At 36.5% G+C, this 21025-nt stretch overlaps 1 protein-coding gene across 1 annotated transcript in view; it reads left to right on the top strand.

The window, feature by feature from the left end:
• Positions 1-534: 534 nt before the first annotated feature.
• LOTGIDRAFT_218809 (hypothetical protein) overlaps positions 535-21025 on the top strand; it is a gene marked incomplete at its 5' end in the record, with an annotated part of 42028 nt that continues 21537 nt past the window's right edge. Inside the window, 37 exons of the mRNA XM_009061533.1 lie at positions 535-709; positions 1182-1397; positions 1672-1930; positions 2326-2587; positions 2912-3070; positions 3399-3745; positions 4181-4440; positions 4699-4870; positions 4986-5259; positions 5492-5695; positions 6222-6450; positions 7030-7163; positions 7469-7632; positions 7852-8012; positions 8290-8445; positions 8806-9011; positions 9652-9891; positions 10149-10410; positions 10836-11022; positions 11348-11507; positions 11956-12151; positions 12418-12548; positions 13340-13516; positions 13756-13892; positions 14158-14344; positions 14798-14945; positions 15167-15342; positions 15709-15898; positions 16213-16365; positions 17081-17271; positions 17638-17788; positions 18047-18256; positions 18673-18848; positions 19242-19392; positions 19641-19924; positions 20187-20484; positions 20695-20873. Coding sequence (XP_009059781.1) covers positions 535-709; positions 1182-1397; positions 1672-1930; positions 2326-2587; positions 2912-3070; positions 3399-3745; positions 4181-4440; positions 4699-4870; positions 4986-5259; positions 5492-5695; positions 6222-6450; positions 7030-7163; positions 7469-7632; positions 7852-8012; positions 8290-8445; positions 8806-9011; positions 9652-9891; positions 10149-10410; positions 10836-11022; positions 11348-11507; positions 11956-12151; positions 12418-12548; positions 13340-13516; positions 13756-13892; positions 14158-14344; positions 14798-14945; positions 15167-15342; positions 15709-15898; positions 16213-16365; positions 17081-17271; positions 17638-17788; positions 18047-18256; positions 18673-18848; positions 19242-19392; positions 19641-19924; positions 20187-20484; positions 20695-20873 — 7362 coding nt within the window. The remainder of the gene's footprint in view (positions 710-1181; positions 1398-1671; positions 1931-2325; positions 2588-2911; positions 3071-3398; positions 3746-4180; positions 4441-4698; positions 4871-4985; positions 5260-5491; positions 5696-6221; positions 6451-7029; positions 7164-7468; positions 7633-7851; positions 8013-8289; positions 8446-8805; positions 9012-9651; positions 9892-10148; positions 10411-10835; positions 11023-11347; positions 11508-11955; positions 12152-12417; positions 12549-13339; positions 13517-13755; positions 13893-14157; positions 14345-14797; positions 14946-15166; positions 15343-15708; positions 15899-16212; positions 16366-17080; positions 17272-17637; positions 17789-18046; positions 18257-18672; positions 18849-19241; positions 19393-19640; positions 19925-20186; positions 20485-20694; positions 20874-21025) is intronic.

The following is a 21025-nucleotide window of genomic DNA, read 5'->3' as shown; positions in this document are numbered from 1 at the left end:
ATTTATATTATATAAGCTTACAGATCATTTTTGGAAACTCCAATGGCTCAGTCTTTTAGCATGGAGACCATTGAATTCTTCAACCTGATTCTTAAAGAGTATAAATCTAGATATCAAATAGTCATTATAAGAAATGTGAACTCTCTGTAAGGAATGTTTAATAGACAATCCAAAATGTTGTAGAACATTATTAGCTATGTGGACTCCCTGAAAGAACTGCTGAGTTGACAAACCTTACCAGTATACTAAATTTAAATATTATTAGCTATGTGAACACTCTGAAATGGATACTGAGTTATCAAACCAAAATACCAAATGCACACTATTTGCTATTTGAACTCTCTGAAATGGATGCTGATTTGACAAACCTTAATACCAGCTATATGGACTCTCTGAAAGGAATGCCAAATTTACAAAACAAACAAACATAGTTACTATGTGGACTCTCTGAAACAACCTAGATTCCAATTAGATATTTAAGTGAACTCTGTGAATTTGTATCGTTCAGGAGAAAGTGGTAAATATTATTGTGGTATGAAGTCACTAGTATGTAGTTGTTGTGATGGTTATTGTTCACCAACCAATCCCTGTAACTGTCAATCTTGTGAGAAACTTGACGAACAAGACAGACTACTCTTGTTATGGGAAAACCAACAACCGAAACCTTCTGCACCACAGATAGACTCCTGGACATGGGGCCAACAACCTGGTAAGTAACATTTCATTTCTGATTTCATGTGACAACTTGTTTGTAGACAGGATCCTCGCAAATCTAAGTTGCTATCCTGGAAAAAATAATTACATAAGGACAAGGTGATAAAGAATCCTTGAGAACCTAAGTTGTTATCCTTGTAAAATCAATGTCATGAGGTTTGGTCAAGAACTAGCTGGTAGACTGGATCCTTGATAACCTGTTACTGTTTTTAAATCATTACTAAGTGGTTTGAACTAAGATCAGCTGATAGAGAACCTATGTTGTCATGTTTATCAAATCACTACAAAGATATTAAGACCAGCTATTGGTCAATGACCATTGATGTACTAAGTCGCTATCCTTGTCAAATCATTACTAAAAGGCTTGGCCCAAGGATCAGCTGGTGGAAAGGTTTTCCTAAGCTTTGAAACATTAAGTTTTTTGCTCCTAATACAGACACCATTTTACGATATATTTCTATTTTAAGATACAGCTAGTTTAAAGAAATGTCTGTCATCATTACTTCACGAGCACAAACAGCTGTGTCTGTATACAGCTTCCACAACCTTCTCTTCTACGCGTCTACATCAACGTCTAGCTGTCCTAGAGCGCTACTTTACAGCACTGTGTCGACAAAACCCTCACGAAAAACGTAGTCCAGCCAAAAAACGTCCTGAAAACAACCAACCTACAAATGGCAGCAGTGCTGTCAAACAAAAATTGTAAGTTTATTTCCAAATTGTTAAAACCAGGTTTTTCTCCATCAGTGATGCAATTTCAAAGGGCTAACATGGGAAAAGTGTCCGTTTGTCGGATGGTATAATATACCCGTGTGCTACAGGTTGTGAATGCTCTAAATCCCTTGACAGTTGGAAATTGGAAAAAGAGTGCCAGTGCTGCTGTAGCAAAATTATTGTACACTACATGGTGTAGAGATTTGAATTATTTTGTCTTTAATTTTTTTTTCAGACAATCAGCAGTCAAACCTGCAGAAAAAGCAACAACAGGATTGGCCAGAGTTGGCTCACGGGCTGCTTTAAGTTTCGCTTTCGCCTTCCTGCGTAGAGCGTGGCGTTCTGGAGAAGATGCTGACCTCTGTAGTGATTTGTTACAAGAGGCTCTGGAAGCTTTACGGTCTCTACCAGAGGCCACTATGTTTGAAGAAGGCTCTGTTTCCATAGTATGGCAGGAAGTGGTGGAAAGAGCTACCAAATTTTTACATGGCGTTGTAGCAGGGTAGGTGGTTAATTTTAGGGTTTCTGGTCTGAATAAGAAATTAATATTAGATATGTGGACTCACAAAAAGGCATCCAATTATTTACCAAAACTTTGAAGTGCTGAAGCATTACTGAGTTTTATGTCTTAAATTAGTCCTCCCTAAAGAGATTTAAACAGGTTTTTTTTAAACATTACATGTGTATCAGGGACATAAATGTTATGGAAATAACACCATTCCAATGTTCAGTCAGACGTCTGTATGTCTTACAATTCCAATATAACTGAACCTGTCATCACTGTTGCTAAGGACCCTATATATCATTACCAGCTTTTGAGATAGCGCTAATCCTTTGAAAGTTTTGTCTATCGATAATTTAAAAAATGCTTAAAATGTAAAAAAAATTATATTTCAGTGATCTGAATGGAGGGGATAACGCCAGAAGTTCCAGTAAAATACCAGTTCAAGACCAACAAATAGCGCTAGCGTTGTTACTGGAACTGGCCATACAGCGAGGATGTCTAAGTCATATATTATCAACAGTATTATTATTATTAAACTTATGGAACAACAGTCATCATGATTTCGATAATCGGATCAGCTCTAGTTTAAATAGTGCTCCTTTAATACCCTTACTACGCAGATTCGAAAATATTCACAACCCTAAATTACGTTCTGTAGAAATGTCAACGTTTGATGAGGTAGGTTCATTATTTTTTCACATCTTTTCTAAATGTCATCATAATTAAAGAAAAAGTTACACTTGCATGATTTTCTGTAGTTCATACCTTTTGATGGTGGTTGTGAGTTCTAATCACAGTCAGTGTGTGACCTGGAACAAATCATCTGTCCTCATTATTCCCGTCAACCCTGCTGTTAATATCATATGGATAATCAAGGAAAGATCAATTCCATGAGAATCCTCATTGACGTTATTTTCAGTGTAAAAGATGGCTTCTTTCTTGAAAAGCCTCAGTGAATGAAATGCTCATCTATTTCAGTTTGGAAATTACCATCTAAGCCCAACAGAATGTTTCTTACGAGTTTTAACATATCCCAGTGATGAAGATAAGCCAGTAGATTTACGACAGAGTGCTGTAGTTATAATGTCACATCTAGATAGAATAGCAGCTCCATACTTTCCACCCACTAGTTATAAGGTAGGTACAGGGGAGTAACACCAACAGCCTTGCAGCTTTTGTTGCTCAGTGAGTTAGATGCTTGCTCAACACTTGCTTATTTGAAGTTCAAATGTTTAATTGCGGCATAGATCAAGATTAACCTTCAAATTCCACCCTGTAGACTAATGCTGCTGTCCTGGCAAAATTTCCCCCATTGCATACTGCATAGATTTTTTGGTGACAATTGCTCTTTTCAAAATAAGGTGCTACTTATAAGTTTTTATGCTATTTCGCTTAATAGTTTGTATAAAAAATATCTTTGCAAACCTCATTTCATCTGACTAATAATTTGTATTCTAAATTTCAGACTAGTGCAGCTCAAGAAGTTATTGGTTGTGGTTTACTAGGCTGGAATAGAAATTCAGACTCTCATACATCCCATAGTCTAGATTTCTTCAATGATACAGGAGGATTACAACAGATAGCTTGTTCCGAGAGATGTTTATTGGCCTTGACACGGACAGGGCGTGTGTATATCATGTATTATAGCTCAGAAACTCAGTCTCCCCAGCTCGTGTCTGGGTTCGGAGAGAAAGAAGTTATCAAGATCTCAGCCCATCCGGAAGGAAAACATTATCTAGCCCTGACTAGCGAAGGAGATGTATATTCTTGGGGTAATGGTGATGGAGGTAGATTAGGTCATGGGGATAACATGTAAGTTCATTTTTTAATTTCACCAGAACAATATTATCGTAAAAGGGATTTTAAAGAGGTATTCTAGATTTTTATGTGAATCGGGGGCTTATAGCATCGATTGGCACTATTCCAATTTCCAATCAGACATCTGTGGTTCCTGCAATTCTAGTAGAACTTAGCATTTTGTGAAGTCACTTTACCGGCCTTGAAAACATAATGTCAAAGCTTATACTTCAATTCCAATTCCATTTCAATTTCATTTCAATCTCATTTCAATTTCATTTCAATCTCATTTCAATTTCATTTCAATTTCATTTCAATTTCATTTCAATTTCAATTTCATTTCAATTTCATTTCAATTTCATTTTAATTTCATTTCAATTTCATTTCAATTTCATTTCAATTTCTTTTCAAATTCATTTCTATTTCATTTTAATATCTTGATTATTGTAGAACACGAGAAGAGCCAACAGTAGTAGCTAGTCTGTCTGGTAAACATATAACCAACATTATCTGCGGTAGTACGTATAGTACAGCCATTACAGCCACGGGGGAGCTCTATACCTGGGGGCGTGGCAACTACGGTCGTCTAGGACATGGTAGTAGTGAGGACCAATCAACACCTAGCATTGTCACAGCGTTAAAAGGTCATCGAATTATTGATGTGGCGTGTGGTAGTGGTGATGCTCATACTCTAGCTCTGGCAGAAACAGGTCAGTGGAAAATTGTATGTTCTTTCCAGCTAGTAGACAGGATCCTTTAGACCCCAACATGTTATCCAAGGATAGATAAATGCCAAGAGTTTGGCCGAGGACCAGCTGGTGGACTGGATGTTTAAGTGTCTTAAAAAATCTTACAAATGTAATTATAGGAACACAAGATATTTTTGTAGAACATAGTCCTCGATTCTGAGAACTTGTTGGTGCTAGAGTTGTTTGGCTAGGCCCTGGATTATATTTTGAATATTTCAGGAGCGGTATATTCCTGGGGTGATGGAGACTATGGTAAACTAGGACGTGGTGGCAGTGATGGGTGTAAAACTCCAAAATTAATCGATTTCTTCATGGGGTTAGAGGTCGTTCGTGTTTTCTGTGGAGCTCAGTTCAGTATGGCTCTCACAAAATATGGTGCCCTGTTTTCTTGGTGAGTATCAGACACATTTTATAGCCACTGTTTTTGAGATTTTATTTGTTAAAGGATAACTTGAAACTTATTGTTAGATTAAATCCATTGCTCAAATTGCGTAATTGTTTTTCAGGGGCAAGGGAGATAACTATAGACTAGGACATGGATCAGAAGAACATATCCGTCTGCCAAAGTTGATCAATGGTTTGTTTGGTACGAAGATTGTGGACGTGGCTGTGGGTTCGATGCACTGTACAGCTGTAACAGAAGACGGTGATGTGTATTGTTGGGGTAAAAACGAGAATCACCAGCTTAGTGATACAGGTGTAAACTATGTCATGGAACCCACGATAATAGCTGGTGTCGAAGGCAAGAACATTGTTGGTACAGCTTGTGGACCTTCTCAGGTTTGTCTCTGGGTTTTTCTTATCAACTTTCACGGTTATTTCTCAAGTTAGTTATAATTTCAAAATCGTTGATCACTGTAGGGGGTCTTGGGGCACGGTCACTCATCTAGAACACCTGATGTCACTTTGATATCCCTTGTGATATTATAATACTGTCACTCAAATTCTATCCACGTTCAGCTCATAATATTTTTTTCTTTCCCTCGTTCAAAGAATTTTATTTATATTTCAGACGTTTGTCTGGTCATCTATTGGTCAATGGTCAGTGAGTAATCGAATACCGTTTGTAGTGGACGTAAATAAAACAACATTTGAACATCTGAATGAGTTACTATGTGAAGTGTGTGATGGGATTGATAGCAACTCAAACTGTGATCGTCCACCTCAACATAAAGAATGTATTGCAGTTTCAGCCTTGAATCTTCTAAACCTACAGGTAATTACAGGTATATTTTGGTGCTAAAAGGTGGGTTAGAAGGAGAGCTGACATGGAAAGATTGTTAAGTCGTTTGGATTGGTAAAATAAACTGAGCCCTTGTGTGTTACATTTGAAAGCTTTAAAATTTTTACATTTTGAATTGATGTTTCAAAAGCTTCTAAACAGTCAGGTAATTAGGGGTATATTTGATGATTCAAAGCGATTAAAAAGTGGTTTGTAGTACTTTTTATGTGTAGCAGGGACACAGATAGCATCATTTTGCACCTTTCCAATTTTCAGTCAGACGTCTGTGGGTCTTGCAATTCCACTAAAACTTAATGTTTTATGAAGTATTATGGCAAAAGCTGCTAAGAAAATCTAAGGACCTTGGCAATAGCTACATCAGAAAATGAAGGACAGAAAAGTAGGGCAAGAACTGTATTTATATTCTTATCATGCCCCATTGTACACTGCATGGTATTGGTTATATCATCAGCTAATAAAAGAAGAATATAAAACTCCAGGCTATTCTATTATATTGCAGTTAAGAGCCACAGTGAGTCAGAATGAATCTAAAGAGAGTCTAGGACTAGAAGCTGGTAGCCGGTTAGTGAACAGTATTAAACAGAGAGTAGTGTGTCTAGCCAGTAACTCTGGAGTGTTGGATACAGTACAGAGAGCAGCCCAGTCAGCCTTACAGAGTGGCTGGTCTATTCTACTACCAACACCTGAGGAAAGAGCTAGGGCTTTATCTTCATTATTAGCCACTGGAAGTAAGTTGATCCTTATATCTCTTGTTGACTCATTCTGAACTTTGATCTTTGCATGAATATATCATCTTTTCTTGTTGTTCTTGTTGAGTTAATGCCAACTCATAGGAAGAAACAACTGATTTTACACGGATAACAACTTGTGTTCATGAGTGTCCTGTCTATCAACTGGTTCTTGGACAAACTTCTTGACAGCGATCTTTCCCAAATTTTCTGTACCCATTTATTGCTGGGTTAACATGGATTGACATGACTTTCAACACCTTTTGTTAAAATGAGAATTAATGAGTTATTATAACTCCCGAAACGATCTTATAAACATATATCAAATGGCAATGAAGGAAGTCAAAATGGCAGATCCTCAACATTGATTGGCGGTATTTTCAAAGGGAAATATACAGTAAATACAAAAAAGTAAAATGCCTAATTTGGAAGTATACAGATCCAAGAAATTTGGACCTTTACAACTCTTTTTGGTCCTGGTGTTTTCTACCTGATTGCACACTGCATGTTGTTGCCTGTCTTCATTAGTAAAACTGAAGCACTTTATTTTGTTTTATTTTTCTGTGAATCTAGGTAAAGACCTGACAATCATGAGTTCAGGACAGAGGTTTATGACTGATTTACTAGTCAGTAGTCTAATGGCTGATGGTGGACTGGAATCTGCCCTCTCTGCTGCTATTAAAAAAGAAATACAAGAAATTGAAAGTAAAAAGGTAAGATGGGAAAATTCCTTTGACCTGTTCAGCCATATTTTACATAAAATCAGGGATCTATTATTTTAAAGGTGAATACTGTCTCTTAAAACATTCAGGACACTAAGATCCCATTAGATTCAATCATTGTACACAAGGGTAAGTAAAGAGAAACTGGAAAGTAGTGTTTTCTAACCACCATCTTTTTTTTAGGCTCTCCCAAGGGAAGCAACTCTAATGAGACTTGATATTTTAAGACCACAGTATTAAGATTACTATGAAGGTATATTTTGAGTAATTTAAAGTCTGTTTGTTTTTTTTTGTAGGAGAAGGAGAGTGAAGAAGAATCTGACGATAAAATAGACGAATGTTCTACGTCAGGGGGAGAGAAATCTGGATCTGAGACTATGGATAAGTCACCAACTAATGAGAAAACAGATTTAACCAGAGCTACCATTCCTCTCTTACAACTCATACATCAACTTCTCAGGTAGGTCAAAATATGTTTCATGATTAGCTTTATTCTGGCGGTGAATTTAAAATTAGGCTTATGAATATGCATTAGGTCTTATATGTAAAAGGTCTTATGAATATGTAAAAGGTCTTATGAATATATAATTGATCTTATGAATATGAAATACCCCATTCCTATATATGTGGAAGGCTTATACAGAATAATAGGTGTTTTGAATGATTCTCTTTCTTGCAGGAATTCATCAACACATTCTTTGTCTCGGCTCCAAGAAATTGCCAGGAATGCTGGCGCCAAGTCATCTGACAGTGAACAGAAAGAAACCACTCCATCTCTTGATCTCTTGCTGCAATTCCAGCGTCTGCTCATCTCCAAAATATTTATAAAAGAAACCAACAGTTTATCAAGAATTATTGAAGCCAAAGAAGAAGATGACGCCATGAAACCATCCTCGGAAATCTGTAAGTTGAAAACTAGCTGTCCTCCTGATGAAGATTTTTTATCCAAAACATGTGTCGGCAGCATGCGATGAGTTCTAGTCAATTAGCTAACACTAAGTATGATGTTGAAACTCCCATTTCCAAAACTAACTGTCCTGATGAGGATTATACATCCGAAACGTGTGTCAGCAGTATGAGATGAACTGTAGTTAATTACCAATGATAAATATTTCAGGTTTAGAAATGCACGGAGCTGCTACGTTGCTAAGGAAATACTGTAGTTTATTGTGTAACCATGTAGGAGATATACTACCAGCTGCAGCCAGTATCGCAGGTCAAAGTCCACATTATTTTAGTCTGGTTTCTAAGATAATAGTCACCGATGTCACAGGTTGGTTTCATTTCTTAATGGATATTATCGTCGAAATATGTGCTTTACCAGCTGCTATTGTGTGTTTTTTACGATAGAATTAAATGAATAGAATTATAATTTCTCATTCTCATGCAGATCAGCAAAAACTCACCAAAGATTTTCAGCAGTTCTAAATAGTTTCTAAACATTCTGATAGGTAATTATTACTGATAACCACATAATATCTGCCTATCTGCACTTATGCATTAACCCTTGTTCATTATCTCAATGAGGTAGGACAGTAAACTCTAATTTATTTCATTTCATTTACACTTTAGAGAGATATGTAGCCCTTTTAAAACTCTAGATATTTGAAGTGTGTATTTGGACTATTTGTAGGAGTACTACTACCTGAAATGGTAACGTGTATGGTATTACTACAACTACGTAGTCCAGATATTATAATAACATCACGAGCTGTACCAGTATTAGAGGAGATATTAGATATATTAGATAAATTTAATCGTCTAGCTCCAGGACTTGATAAAGATGATCTAGATGATTTAGCCTGGCCAGGTGTCAACAGTAAGTTGATGATCAATGTTGTTAAGTTGTTTGTGTTTCCATTCACCAACATATATAAAAATCCCCACTTTTAAGGATTTGAGAGGAGAGGTATCGTCAAGTATCGATACACAACCAGACATGTTGTATGGTGATACATCAACTCACCAATATATATCGTGCCAGCACTAACCCCCGGTTGTAAAATCCGAGCATGTAAGCTAGGGCTGGGCGATATTGGTTCATGGTGATATCACGATATGGGTATATCTCTCGATATTTTTTAAGTTTGTATTTTTCTGGTTTTTGAAAAAAAATTATGATCTAGAAATTTTATAACACCCCAGTCTTGAATATCATGAAAAAAACATCTGTTTCAAATAGTAAGTTACTTGTAAAAATTATGTAAATTATCTTATCTGGACAAAAATTTGATGATATATCACGATATGGTATTTTTTAATCAGGCGATATTATTAACAATATAAATTGTGATATCGGTATATCGCCCAGCCCTAATGAGTTTTTAATGGGTTTTACCTTCTTAACGTCATGATCAATAATTTATGTTAATTTTGTTGGTATATGTTTATATTTTATATTAATGTTGTATATAAACTGTCCCCTTCTTGTAACTTAAGAGGTAACTTAATGTTGCTAGGTTACAGTGAAGGTGAGAAGAGAAACAACAGTAGTAAAATACATCCAATAGATATAGAAAATGAGATTAAAGATGGTGGACACTGGGTAATCATCCACGGCAAGGTGTACGATGTACAAGATTTTAAAACAGATGCTCCGTGTGGTAGAGAGATATTAAACGAGTATATCGGGCGAGATGCGTCTGCTGCGTTCGATACCTACAACCATTCAGATAACGCTCTCGATCAAATGGAGGAATATTATGTTGGAGATTATCAGGTAGGTTTTTTTTTCTGATTTTCTCAGGTTTTTTGCACTAATCATTATGTTTTTGGTTTTAACTCATTAGTTTTAATGTTTTTTTCTATTTTAACTATTTTCACTCTTATCATAACAAACCCTTTTACTTTGCTTCCTATTTAATGACCTAGACCAGTGCTTTTTTGAGAATACTATTCTCATTGCACCAAATTTTCTAAGAATCATAATATGAAAAATACAGAAAATGATGATAATTTTGTCCAATTTCATTTCAGCCTCCCAAAGATGTCAATCGAGCCAATGAAAACGTGGTTTCTTCTCCGTTGTTTGATACAGAACGAACCTTGGCTACGTTGTTAGGGTTACATGCATCAGAACAGGCTCGCAGTACAGCACTTTCTAGTGAAGAAATAGAGAGTCGTCATTGGTTACAAGCCGAGTTTTTCTCCGGTGGATTACAACTGTTACAACCCCAGAATAGTTACGATGAAGAAAAAGGTGAAAGTCGAACCCCCAGTTCATGTACAACAACACCAGGTATGTTTAACTCTCACCCCCTAAGACTACTATCCTTGCCCATGCCAGGCTGTATGAATGTCTCCTTGAAGGGGCTAACAACTATGTAAACGTCAATATAGCCTACTTCCCTCTAACGCTGGGTTGAAACACTGTCGTTTTGTGGCAGTGGAATAGCTGAGCTACTAGTGAGTTGGATTGCCGTCTGCTAGGCAATTAAGTGCTGTTGGTTCCAATCCTCCTCGTGGTAAAAAAACTTCTGATGCTTGTGCCACTGCTTCCGAGATTTGGCCCAATGTCTTTGTATTTTCAATTATGGCAACATGACACCTTTCTGTGGATGGAGGAAAAGCTGCCTAATTAATCAAAATAGAATAACAAATAATTTCTTGCTTCGTTTACAGGTGCTACACCAACTTCAGAACAGTGTCATCTACCCCAGACAGTAGATAAAGAGAGGCTGAACGAAGGAACGTTACAGACTGACGTCTCCCGACCCTTTCTCCAGGCTCTAGTTGAGGGTAAAATTAACGATCCCCTGGTGAAAGGTTTCCTGGCATTAACTGATAGATATTGTAAAGAAAATCATCTAGTTTTACCGATTATAGAACATCCTGTAGAAGATGTGGGCAGGTAGGTCTAAATGATTGATTGAATAAAAACAGGTTCGCATCTGCTTTCAGCTGACTGATATCACAAAATAGACAAACTATTGTTTCAACAGATCTTGTATAGCTTCATCAACAGATAACTTCTTATTTTATGTTAAAGGGATTGTGTAGAGGTCTTCTATTAGAGACACTGATAACATCGATTTGTATCTTTCCAATTTTCAGTCAGACATCATTTGTTCGTGTAATTCCACGAAAACTAAATGTTAATGACGTAACCATCACAAAAGCTGAAAAGGGTGTTCTGCACATTAAGCTACATCTAATAATTTCTTTTTCTGTTTCAGATTACTAATGGCGGTATTATTAAAGCATCATGATTTAGGACATGTAGTACTTGGTTTGTTAGAGCACGGTCAAGGTGAACCAGGTAGTAAACAAGTACTACCAAAATCTATCGCAGAGATTTGTCGACAAATTCATCATACAAAGAAAACATTGATCAAGGTCCGTTTGTTCAAATGTTTTTTGCATTTTTTTTTAAATAATAACTTTTTGGGGGGTTTGAAATCCACTCTCTCCTTTTCTTGATATGTAAACATTGACTATCTGACAAAAATTGGCTCTATTTACAATATTTGTGACCCCGCACATCAAACCAGGTATGAAGTAGCATTTGGTGTATGTAGAGTTATTGGTATATTTGGATTTCTGGCATCATCAGCTACATTTTGATATTAATTCCATCTCAATAGCTTTCTCCGTTCAGAAGATATAGTCAATTTAATATCCAGATTTGAGTCCCCTTTAATACTTCACTGTCAGCTTATTACTGGGCTGTACAACTTAATACCTGATATGATGGGCGGGGTCACATTTATTTTCTTAGGGTGCTGCAAATTTGAATGTAAAACTTAATAATTCAATTCATATCATCTTTTAAATTTTTATGCAGGCCCATCAAGATCAGAATAGATCATATAAAGAAGTTTGTGCGTCTGTGATAGAACGATGTCACTTCCTGTTTAATGAACTTCGACCTGCAGTGGGAGATGAGGTGTCAGCCTGTACCAGATCGAAATTATTAAAAACCATGCCCCGCTGGAGGGAGGTCATTATTAAGCTGGTTGAAGAAAAGAAAAAAGCTAAAGGTATGATAACTGTTTTTTTACATCCTCTAGGTTGGCTAACAGCTATCTCTACTACAACTCTTTACATCCTCTAGATTGACTTCCTGCTATCTTAACTATTACCCTTTACCCCCGCGTGCCTTTTAAATACTGTCTTATGCATAATTTTCCATACACCAAATATCTAAAAGATGTTTTGATTTTACCAGAAGCTGTCGAAGTTGCCCAAGCTAAAGAACAGGAAGTGGAAGGTGAGGTAGAGTCGAGCGCTGCCGGAGCAGAGGGAGGTATTACAGATGATGAAGGTAGTAAGGATATCTCAACGGTGAAAGAAGACGCTTCGCTTGACGATAAATCAGCCATTGTATCCGAGGATGATATCATCATAGAAACAGAAGATGATGACAGCGAGACGAAAGTTGGAGAAACTTTAAAGGAAGTGATTGTTCTTGAGGAAATTGAAACAGAAAGTATCAGTGATCAAATACCTACCAGACATGTCTCAATTGTAGAGGTAAGGAACATAGCCCAGGGTCCTTAAGAAAATCTTACATTAATAATAATTTTTTAATGCAATTGTTCATTTACTCATAAATTTGTTCATTAACTCATACAATTGTTCATTTACACATACAATTGTTCATTTACTCATTCATTTGTTCATTTACTCATTCATTTGTTCATTTACTCATACAATTGTTCATTTACTCATACAATTGTTCATTTACTCATTCATTTGTTCATTTACTCATTCATTTGTTCATTTACTCATTCATTTGTTCATTTACTCATACAATTGTTCATTTACTCATTCATTTGTTCATTTACTCATACAATTGTTCTTTTACTCATTCATTTGTTCATTTACTCATACAATTCTTCATTCACTCATACATTCATCTATTGATCATGCTTGCGTTCATTAACTCATACATGCGTTCATTAACTCATACATGCATGCATTCACTCATACATGCGTTCATTCACTCATACATTTGTTCATTCACTCATACATGCGTTCATTCACTCATACATGCGTTCATTCACTCATACATTTGTTCATTCACTTATACATTTGTTCATTCACTCATACATTTCTTCATTCACTCATACATTACTTCATTCACTCATTCAACTATCATGCATGCATTCATGCAACCATTCATTCGTTCAGTCATAGTTCACTCATACATACTGTCTCTATTGTAGGAAGATCCATGGGAACATGTAGTAAGTGCTGTAATGTCCAGTAGAAAGTTAAGATGGTTACGACAGAGACTGACTGGAAGTAGAACTGAGATGCCATTGGTTAATAAAATCGTAGAGTTCGTGTTATATGAACATCCTATAGATATTGATAAACTTCGGAGATCTCTTCACTTTCAGGTCAGTGGCATCCTTTCATCCTTCTTGGTTGTTCCCTGGTTTTGGCCTTTGACCTACTTTGTGTTCCCTGGGACTCCATGGTATTCTCTGGAACCCCCAGTGCGCTTATAGTACCCAAGTTAGAAACTTCTGCTTCAATCCTATTGATATTAGTACCCCTTCTCTTTCCCTAGTGTTCGATAGGGCAACTAGTACCTTTGAGATATGTTGAAATTTGAGATTGTTGGAAATATTTGCAGGTTGCTAGAGCTGAGCTAAGATTAAAAGGTATACAGAACATGTTATCATTAGTGCATAAAGAATACCTCATACCGTCTGTTAGATATAGTATGATGAATGGTTGGAATGGTTTATTGACAGTTGGCAGAAAATACCAGTAAGTTTCTATACATTTTCTCTATTGCAAAAGCCACTGCTGATATCAAAGGGACTGCCGGAATTACTAGAAAGCGATTAGTTTTTCGTGGAATTGCAAGACCCACAGATGGCTGATTGAAATATAACCGATCCATTTGGTGCTACGAGTGTCCCTGATACACTTTTAGAGTTTTGAAAAGCACTTTACAATCCCTTTAATCTGAATAATTTTTTTCAAATTTGAGTATATATTTTGAACAATATGGTGGTTGCTTTTTTTACAGTGTGCCCCTACCCCACTGTCTGAATGACGTGAAATTAATCCCTCCCTGTGATAGAATATTACTAGAGATGACGTTTGCTGACCTGTATCGCTGGTGTATACATGAGTTAAGACACTGTGTTATCAAGGCTGATCAATATTTTAAATCTCTTAACAGCTTCCCTGTACCTCCCATTGATAATTCTAAGGTATGTTTACATTTTTATTTTCTCATATGGAATCAAAAAAATGAAATGAATGGAGTTTCGTGTCCTACTCTTCTGACGCCTTCATGGAAATATGGACAAATATATTGCTATATTACTTGTCAGATATGAAAGAGGCTGCAATTTTTATCTAACCTTGATGGAACCTAGTATGCAAATATTTTATTGATGAGATCTTGGCCAATGCCGAATTTGGCAATTATTGGATGAACAGTTTTTTAGTTATTGCCCTTGACTTAGTACAACTTGTGAAATTTGGCTTGTAGACCAGATACAGACAACAGTTTTTATCAGATCTCAATGAAACTTGGTATGTATATATATATTGATGAGATCTCAGTCAAGTTCAATTTGGCAATTATTGGATGAACAGCTTTTGAGTTATTGCCCTTGACTTAGTAAAAATAACTCACCCAGCGTTCTTTATATTTACAGGAGTCTATGAGTTTAGGAGGATTACCCTGTGCCAGGTTTATTTTATCTACGTTAAATATGTTATCAACAGAACACCAGTCTTCAAGCCTCAGTTTATTACTAAACTCTGGTACTCTGGCATTAACACAGAGTATTCTGAGACTCGCAGGTAAAATGGATTCAAATTCCTTTGCATAGAAAATTTTACCACATTATCCTTAGGTTCATCAACTTGCCATCACTTCAAAGAGTTCACATAGCTAATAATTACTTCGGAAAGTTATGTTTTGGTATTCTGAGCCCCCTTTCCTTAGTTTGTCAACTCGGCATCCCTTTCAGAGAGTCCACACAGCTAATAAATACCTCAGCAAGCTATGTTTATTATTCCAGGCCCTGACCCTGATGTGATGGTGCCTGACAATAATACTGTCGTCTGCACCATACCAGAAGAACAACGCAGTCGAAAACAGAATCAGCCTGTCCCCCTAACTGGTACTGAGCTGGCCTCCATGATGAAAATTGGTGTCCGCGTGATGAGAGGTGTGGATTGGAAATGGGGAGATCAGGTAAAATCATCATCCATTTTTCACATAACAATTTACGTGTAAGAAGATTAAAATCTCTCGACATTGATTTCCTAAGGATGATTCGTTGTCAAACAATATCCATTGTTTATAAGGATAACATTTCAGGTTCTCTAGGAATCCTGCAACCAGCTGGTCAAATCTCAAACCAGAGGATCCTGTCTTGACAGTGATGTTGACCAAAGATTTTACAAGGGTAACAACTTAGGTGGTGTAGGATTCTATGTACTATCTGGTCCTTTGTCAAACCTTAGTATGTTTTACTTGAGTAGGATGGACCTCCTCCTGGATTAGGGCGTGTAATTGGAGAGCTAGGAGATGAAACTGTAATACTGTGTTATATTTCAGGATGGACCACCCCCAGGATTAGGGCGTGTAATTGGAGAGCTAGGTGAAGATGGTTGGATTAGGGTACAGTGGGATACTGGTAGTACCAATAGTTATAGGATGGGGAAAGAGAGGAAATATGATTTAAAACTGGCAGAACCCCCAGAACTTCCTGATAATGATGAAGAAGAAGATGAGGACTCAGAGTCAGGTGGGTACCATTTAAAAAAAAATCTCTTTTAAAGCAACAAGTCTCCACATCCGGTCACATGATCTTATGGGCAATAACTCTGTCTGATTAGAAGGGAAGTTACCCTTAATACTTGGTTTACCTTTTATCTTTTTGCACTTTGTTGTGGGGCCTTATTCTTAAAATGGCATGAAGCGTAAAGTTTTTTTGAATTTTGAAGTTGTTAGCCGAAATGGATGCTGAGGACGTAAAACTCCATTTATTTCAAGGTCATTGGAGACACATTGAATTATTTGTTTTAAAACTTTCTAATTATTTTCTAGATAAATGTAAAGCTGAGAGTAAACATCCAACATCTCTGGTACGAAGATCAACTATATCGTTGTTACGAATTCTATCCGTCTGTGCAGGCGTATATGCAGACAAAGCTCAGAAAGAGGCTATCAGCGCAATGTGTGGATTAATGAGAACCCTTGTAGACCATGGCTGTAACAGTGGACTCAGTAAGTTATTGTTTTTATTAAGGAAAGGAAAAATGAAATAGCTAATAGTAACATTATGGCAACAATTCCCTCATTGCACACTGCATGGTGTTACTTCTATTCTATACCTGTAGGAGCTTGACAGTAGGACATATATATATATATTTTTTTAGATGTTGTTTTATTTTATTTTAGATGTGATTTTATTTTAGATGTTTTTTTATTTTAGATGTGATTTTATTCTTGATGTGTTATTTTAGATGTTATTTTATATGTGATTTTATTTTTGATGTGTTATTTTAGATGTGATTTTATTTTTGATGTGTTATTTTAGATGTTTTTTTTTTTATTTTAGATGTGTTATTTTAGATGTCTTTTTATTTTAGATGTGTTTTTTTTTTATTTTAGATGTGTTATTTTAGATGTTTTTTTTTATTTTAGATGTGTTTTTTTTTTATTTTTGATGTGTTATTTTAGATGTTTTTTTTTTTTATTTTTGATGTGTTATTTTAGATGTTTTTATTTTTATTTTAGATGTGTTATTTTAGATGTTTTTTTTATTTTAGATGTGTTATTTTAGATGTTTTTTATTTTAGATGTGTTTTTGTAGGTGTTATTTTGTTTTAGATATTGTTTTGTTTTAGATGTTGTTTTATTTTAGATGTTTGTTTTTATGTTAGAAGTTGTTGTATTTTAGATATTGTTTTATGTTTTATTTTAGATGTGAACTCGACAGCAATCCAGATAGCTAGTGAACAACACTATAGTTGGTGTAGTCTGGGTTTTGTAAGAAGTATAGCCACCAGTTCTCCAGTCTGTAAGGCTCTCAGTTCTCATCACTGGATTACCTTGTTGATGAAAATATTGGAAGAAGAACAGACGATTAAGAAAACTAAGAACATTTATAGACAGGTCAGTGTGGAAGCTTCTTGGGGGCATCCCTTTCCTTTCCCCAAAAGGTTTATTATTAACTTCAAAAACTTCATTGAATTTTAGCTCTACTATGATTATAGGACTTTATGATTGTAACTGTTGATATGTTAACTCTTCCAGAAAACCTTATGCCATTATGCAATTGGGCTTGTCAACTCAGAATCACTGTCAGAGAGTCCATAAAGCTAATAATGTTTATTTTGTATTTTGATTGGTCACAAAGCTAATAATAGGTATTAAGGTTTGGCAGCCAAGCATTCATTTCAGAGAGTCCACATAGTTAATAAAGTCTATTTTAGAGAGTTTACAAAGCTGATAATGTTTATGACAATTGTATTTTTCCAGATATTAACTCTACGGTTACTACGAACGATATTACCAGCGTGGGATCGTGGAATGGATACTGAGAGAGTCACAAGTATCGTAAGACGTCTGTTCCGGTTGCTAGGGGTTGTTTTGACTTCCTGTTCTGCAGATCCAACTCTAGTTACCGAAGGTAGTGATCTAAATTTATATTTTCATTTTAAATTTCTCTTGTATGTTACAGTTGAAAAATTTCCCTCATTGCACACTGCATAACCCAACTTTATAACGAAAAAGGAGCATCAGAAATGGCCTATCCATAATAAAGAGTAATTTACTGGCTCCCTGCAAATTTTCCCTCATTGCACACCGCATGAAATGGTCATGAAATGGTATTGATAAAGCAATGCACAACCAAAGTAATACCTCATTCTATAATTGTATTTTGCAGTTGAGTCTCCACATCGTACAAGAAAATCTCTCCATATTCCCGTTTCCGTGACAGCGTCATATACCAGCACCATTGCCGAGGAAATTGTGACATTGTTACGGACTTTACACATACAGGAGCTCTGGAATCCACATATCAACAGATTTATCTCTGAACAGTTCTCACATATTACTGATTTACTACCTGATAAATACAGGCCACCACAGGTTAGTAACTGACAAATTCTTTAATTTAATTTGAGATATTTTGAGAATTAGAACCCTGGTGGCATATTCTCGAAACGATCTTAGAGCTAGGATGTCCTAGGTCCTAATCATCAAACATTGATTCTAGGACAGCCTAATGCTAAGAGAATACAGGGCCTGTACACCAGTTGGTTGAAGAATTTAAAAGAACTGATGTAATTACACAGTTTCCTTCATTGCCCATTGCATGGTAATGTCTGTGTTTGGGAAACCAATAAGGTGCAGAATAGTAGAGCATTAAACTCCATTTCAATTCATTAGACAGAATAGTGCAGCTAGGCACCAAAACCATCAAAGTTGCAGAAAGGGTAATAAATCATTGTATTTGATAATTTCAGTTGATTGAAATAGAGGTACTGGAAGAAAGTAGCTACCTGACAGTTCTCGCTGTTCTAGCTATGATAGGTGGCGTTGATAATCGACCTAGATTAGGTGGTCTCGTCAGCCATGATACCTACGGAACAGGAACGATATCTAAAATTACTCCAAAAGGGAAGATACATATACAGTTTAACGCTGATGGGCTACAGATGTGTCGTCTGTCTGAAATAACAGTTGTAAGTTTGATAGCGTCGGTAACACATGATGTTTGTGGGTTATCATCTTGATCAGCGGTTGAAAGTCTTGAATCAGTCATTTTCAGTCAACTGAACTGTGAATGGGTACAGATAATCTAGGAAAAATCTATGCAAAGAGGTTTGGTCAATGACCAGCTGGTAGAAGGGATCCTCGAGAACCTCAAGAACCTCGAGAACCTCAAGAACCTCAGTTGTTATCTTTGTAAAAATATAGCTGTTTGTTTATTTTTAGTTGCTTTACACAACAATAGTCATATTACTCTGCTGGTTTACTAAAGAAATGTAGGATTTGAAACTCCATTTTGTTTCATTTCTGTTGGGTTTAATTGCAAACATTATCTCTGTCATTCCCTTTATTTTATAATCCTGTAGGTACCAGTGATAGAATTCCACGTGGAGAAGTTGCCGTTGACAGAGGAGATGATCTTTAGTTGGTCGAGATTGGTTAGTCTAGCCAGTACATGTAGTATTATAGAGAGAGATACAGATATTCCCCGGGCACCCCTAGCAACAAGTACCGGCAGTATCGAACCTATTTGTAAGCCATCTTTTTTTAGTTCCTGACAATGGGATTGGAAGTTCTGATGTATTGTCTAACTCACTCCTGGACTGACTAAATGGAAGCCTAGACTGTGCACACATTACCTCTCAGCAGTTGAACTGGAACAAAGATATTAATAATTCTGCTTTCCTTTCTGCTTTTACTCATTGCAAACAGCGACATATGAATAAAGTAGGATAAAAACTTTAATTTATTTTGTTTACTTTCAGCTATTGTGAGTTATAACCGTGATGTAAACAAACTACAACTAAAACTCGGCCTACTAAAAGCTGGTCGCGTTTTATTTCATCGCCAGAGTATTCTACGTAGAATTCTACTTCAACAGACAGCTATTCCTAGTAACGAGACTGTTGCCATAGAACAACCTGCGCCGTCTGGTGATGAAGAAGGACAGCTAGAGACACCTAGTGTCAATAATTTACTACAACAGATATTAATGGCTGCCACTCAACCGTCACCTTTAAAAGCCATGTTCACACGCGAAGAGATGGAGGTAAGTTTTTTTTGTCTTTAAATCTGTTCCCTGACCATATCTTTCATTTTACCCGGGTCAAGCTGTGTCATGTGGAGATACAATGCCATGTCGTCTTGAAATGATCTTAAAGCTAGCATGTCCTAGGGTGTTAATTTCTAACACTGTTTCAGGGATATCCTAGTGCTAAGATCGTCGACGTCTGTAGTCAATTATACCACATTAGATTTTAGATTGAACTATATTTTAATCATGGTCCTTTGTTATTTTGCATTATTTCCAGGCAGCAGCTTTATCAGTGACTCAATATCTGACAGCTGAGATGGGATTGGTGTCTGATTCAGAACTCGATACCAGCTCAGAAGAGGAACAGATCCGAGATCTCAGTTCTAGTTTGATTTCACCCCCCAACCTACCCTCCTTCAACTCTCTCCCACCCTCCCAGAGTTCTGCTAGACCATCAAAACAAAAGAAGAAAGTGAAGCCTCCTGCCCCTGCAGCATCCCCAATAGTCACCCAGATGGTGGAGATGGGATTCACAAGAAAACATGTCGATGTAGCTGTTAAGGCTTTGAATGAAAGTGAGTTGTATTTTTTAATCTTAAACATGATTTGAAACAGATTGTTAACAGATTTTCTAAATTTTTCATGTGCATCGAGGACACAGATCTAAATCTTGGTCTAAAAACCTGCTAATATTGTTTAAAGCTCTTGCGATTGCAAGAATCAAACTACAGGGAGTAATGGATGATTATTTGAATATTTCTGGAATATTTTTGATATTTTTTCAGGTGGTTCATTATTTCCTGAGGGTGAAACACCAACAGCAGAGTCTCTAGTGGGATGGCTGCTAGAACACCAGGACACTGCCCCTCCTGACGATACTGACACAGAAAGTCTCTCATCAGTCGACGGCTACACCGATACAGACTCCATGTCTGAAGATTTTGAAGAATATGATTCTTTCGAGGTAAGAGTAGACTGGTAGCTTAGGGAAGGTCCAAAAAGTTGGTAAGGCTAGGGGAGGTACACAGGGTTAAGTAGGGTAGAGGAGGTCCATAGGGTTTGGTAGGGTAGAGAAGGTCCAATGAGTTAGATGGGGTAGCTTAAGGAAGGTCCATA

Source organism: Lottia gigantea, assembly GCF_000327385.1.
Source record: "Lottia gigantea unplaced genomic scaffold LOTGIsca_49, whole genome shotgun sequence".
Classification (NCBI taxonomy): Eukaryota; Metazoa; Mollusca; class Gastropoda; family Lottiidae; genus Lottia; species Lottia gigantea.
This window is presented reverse-complemented; position numbering and strand designations above follow the sequence as displayed.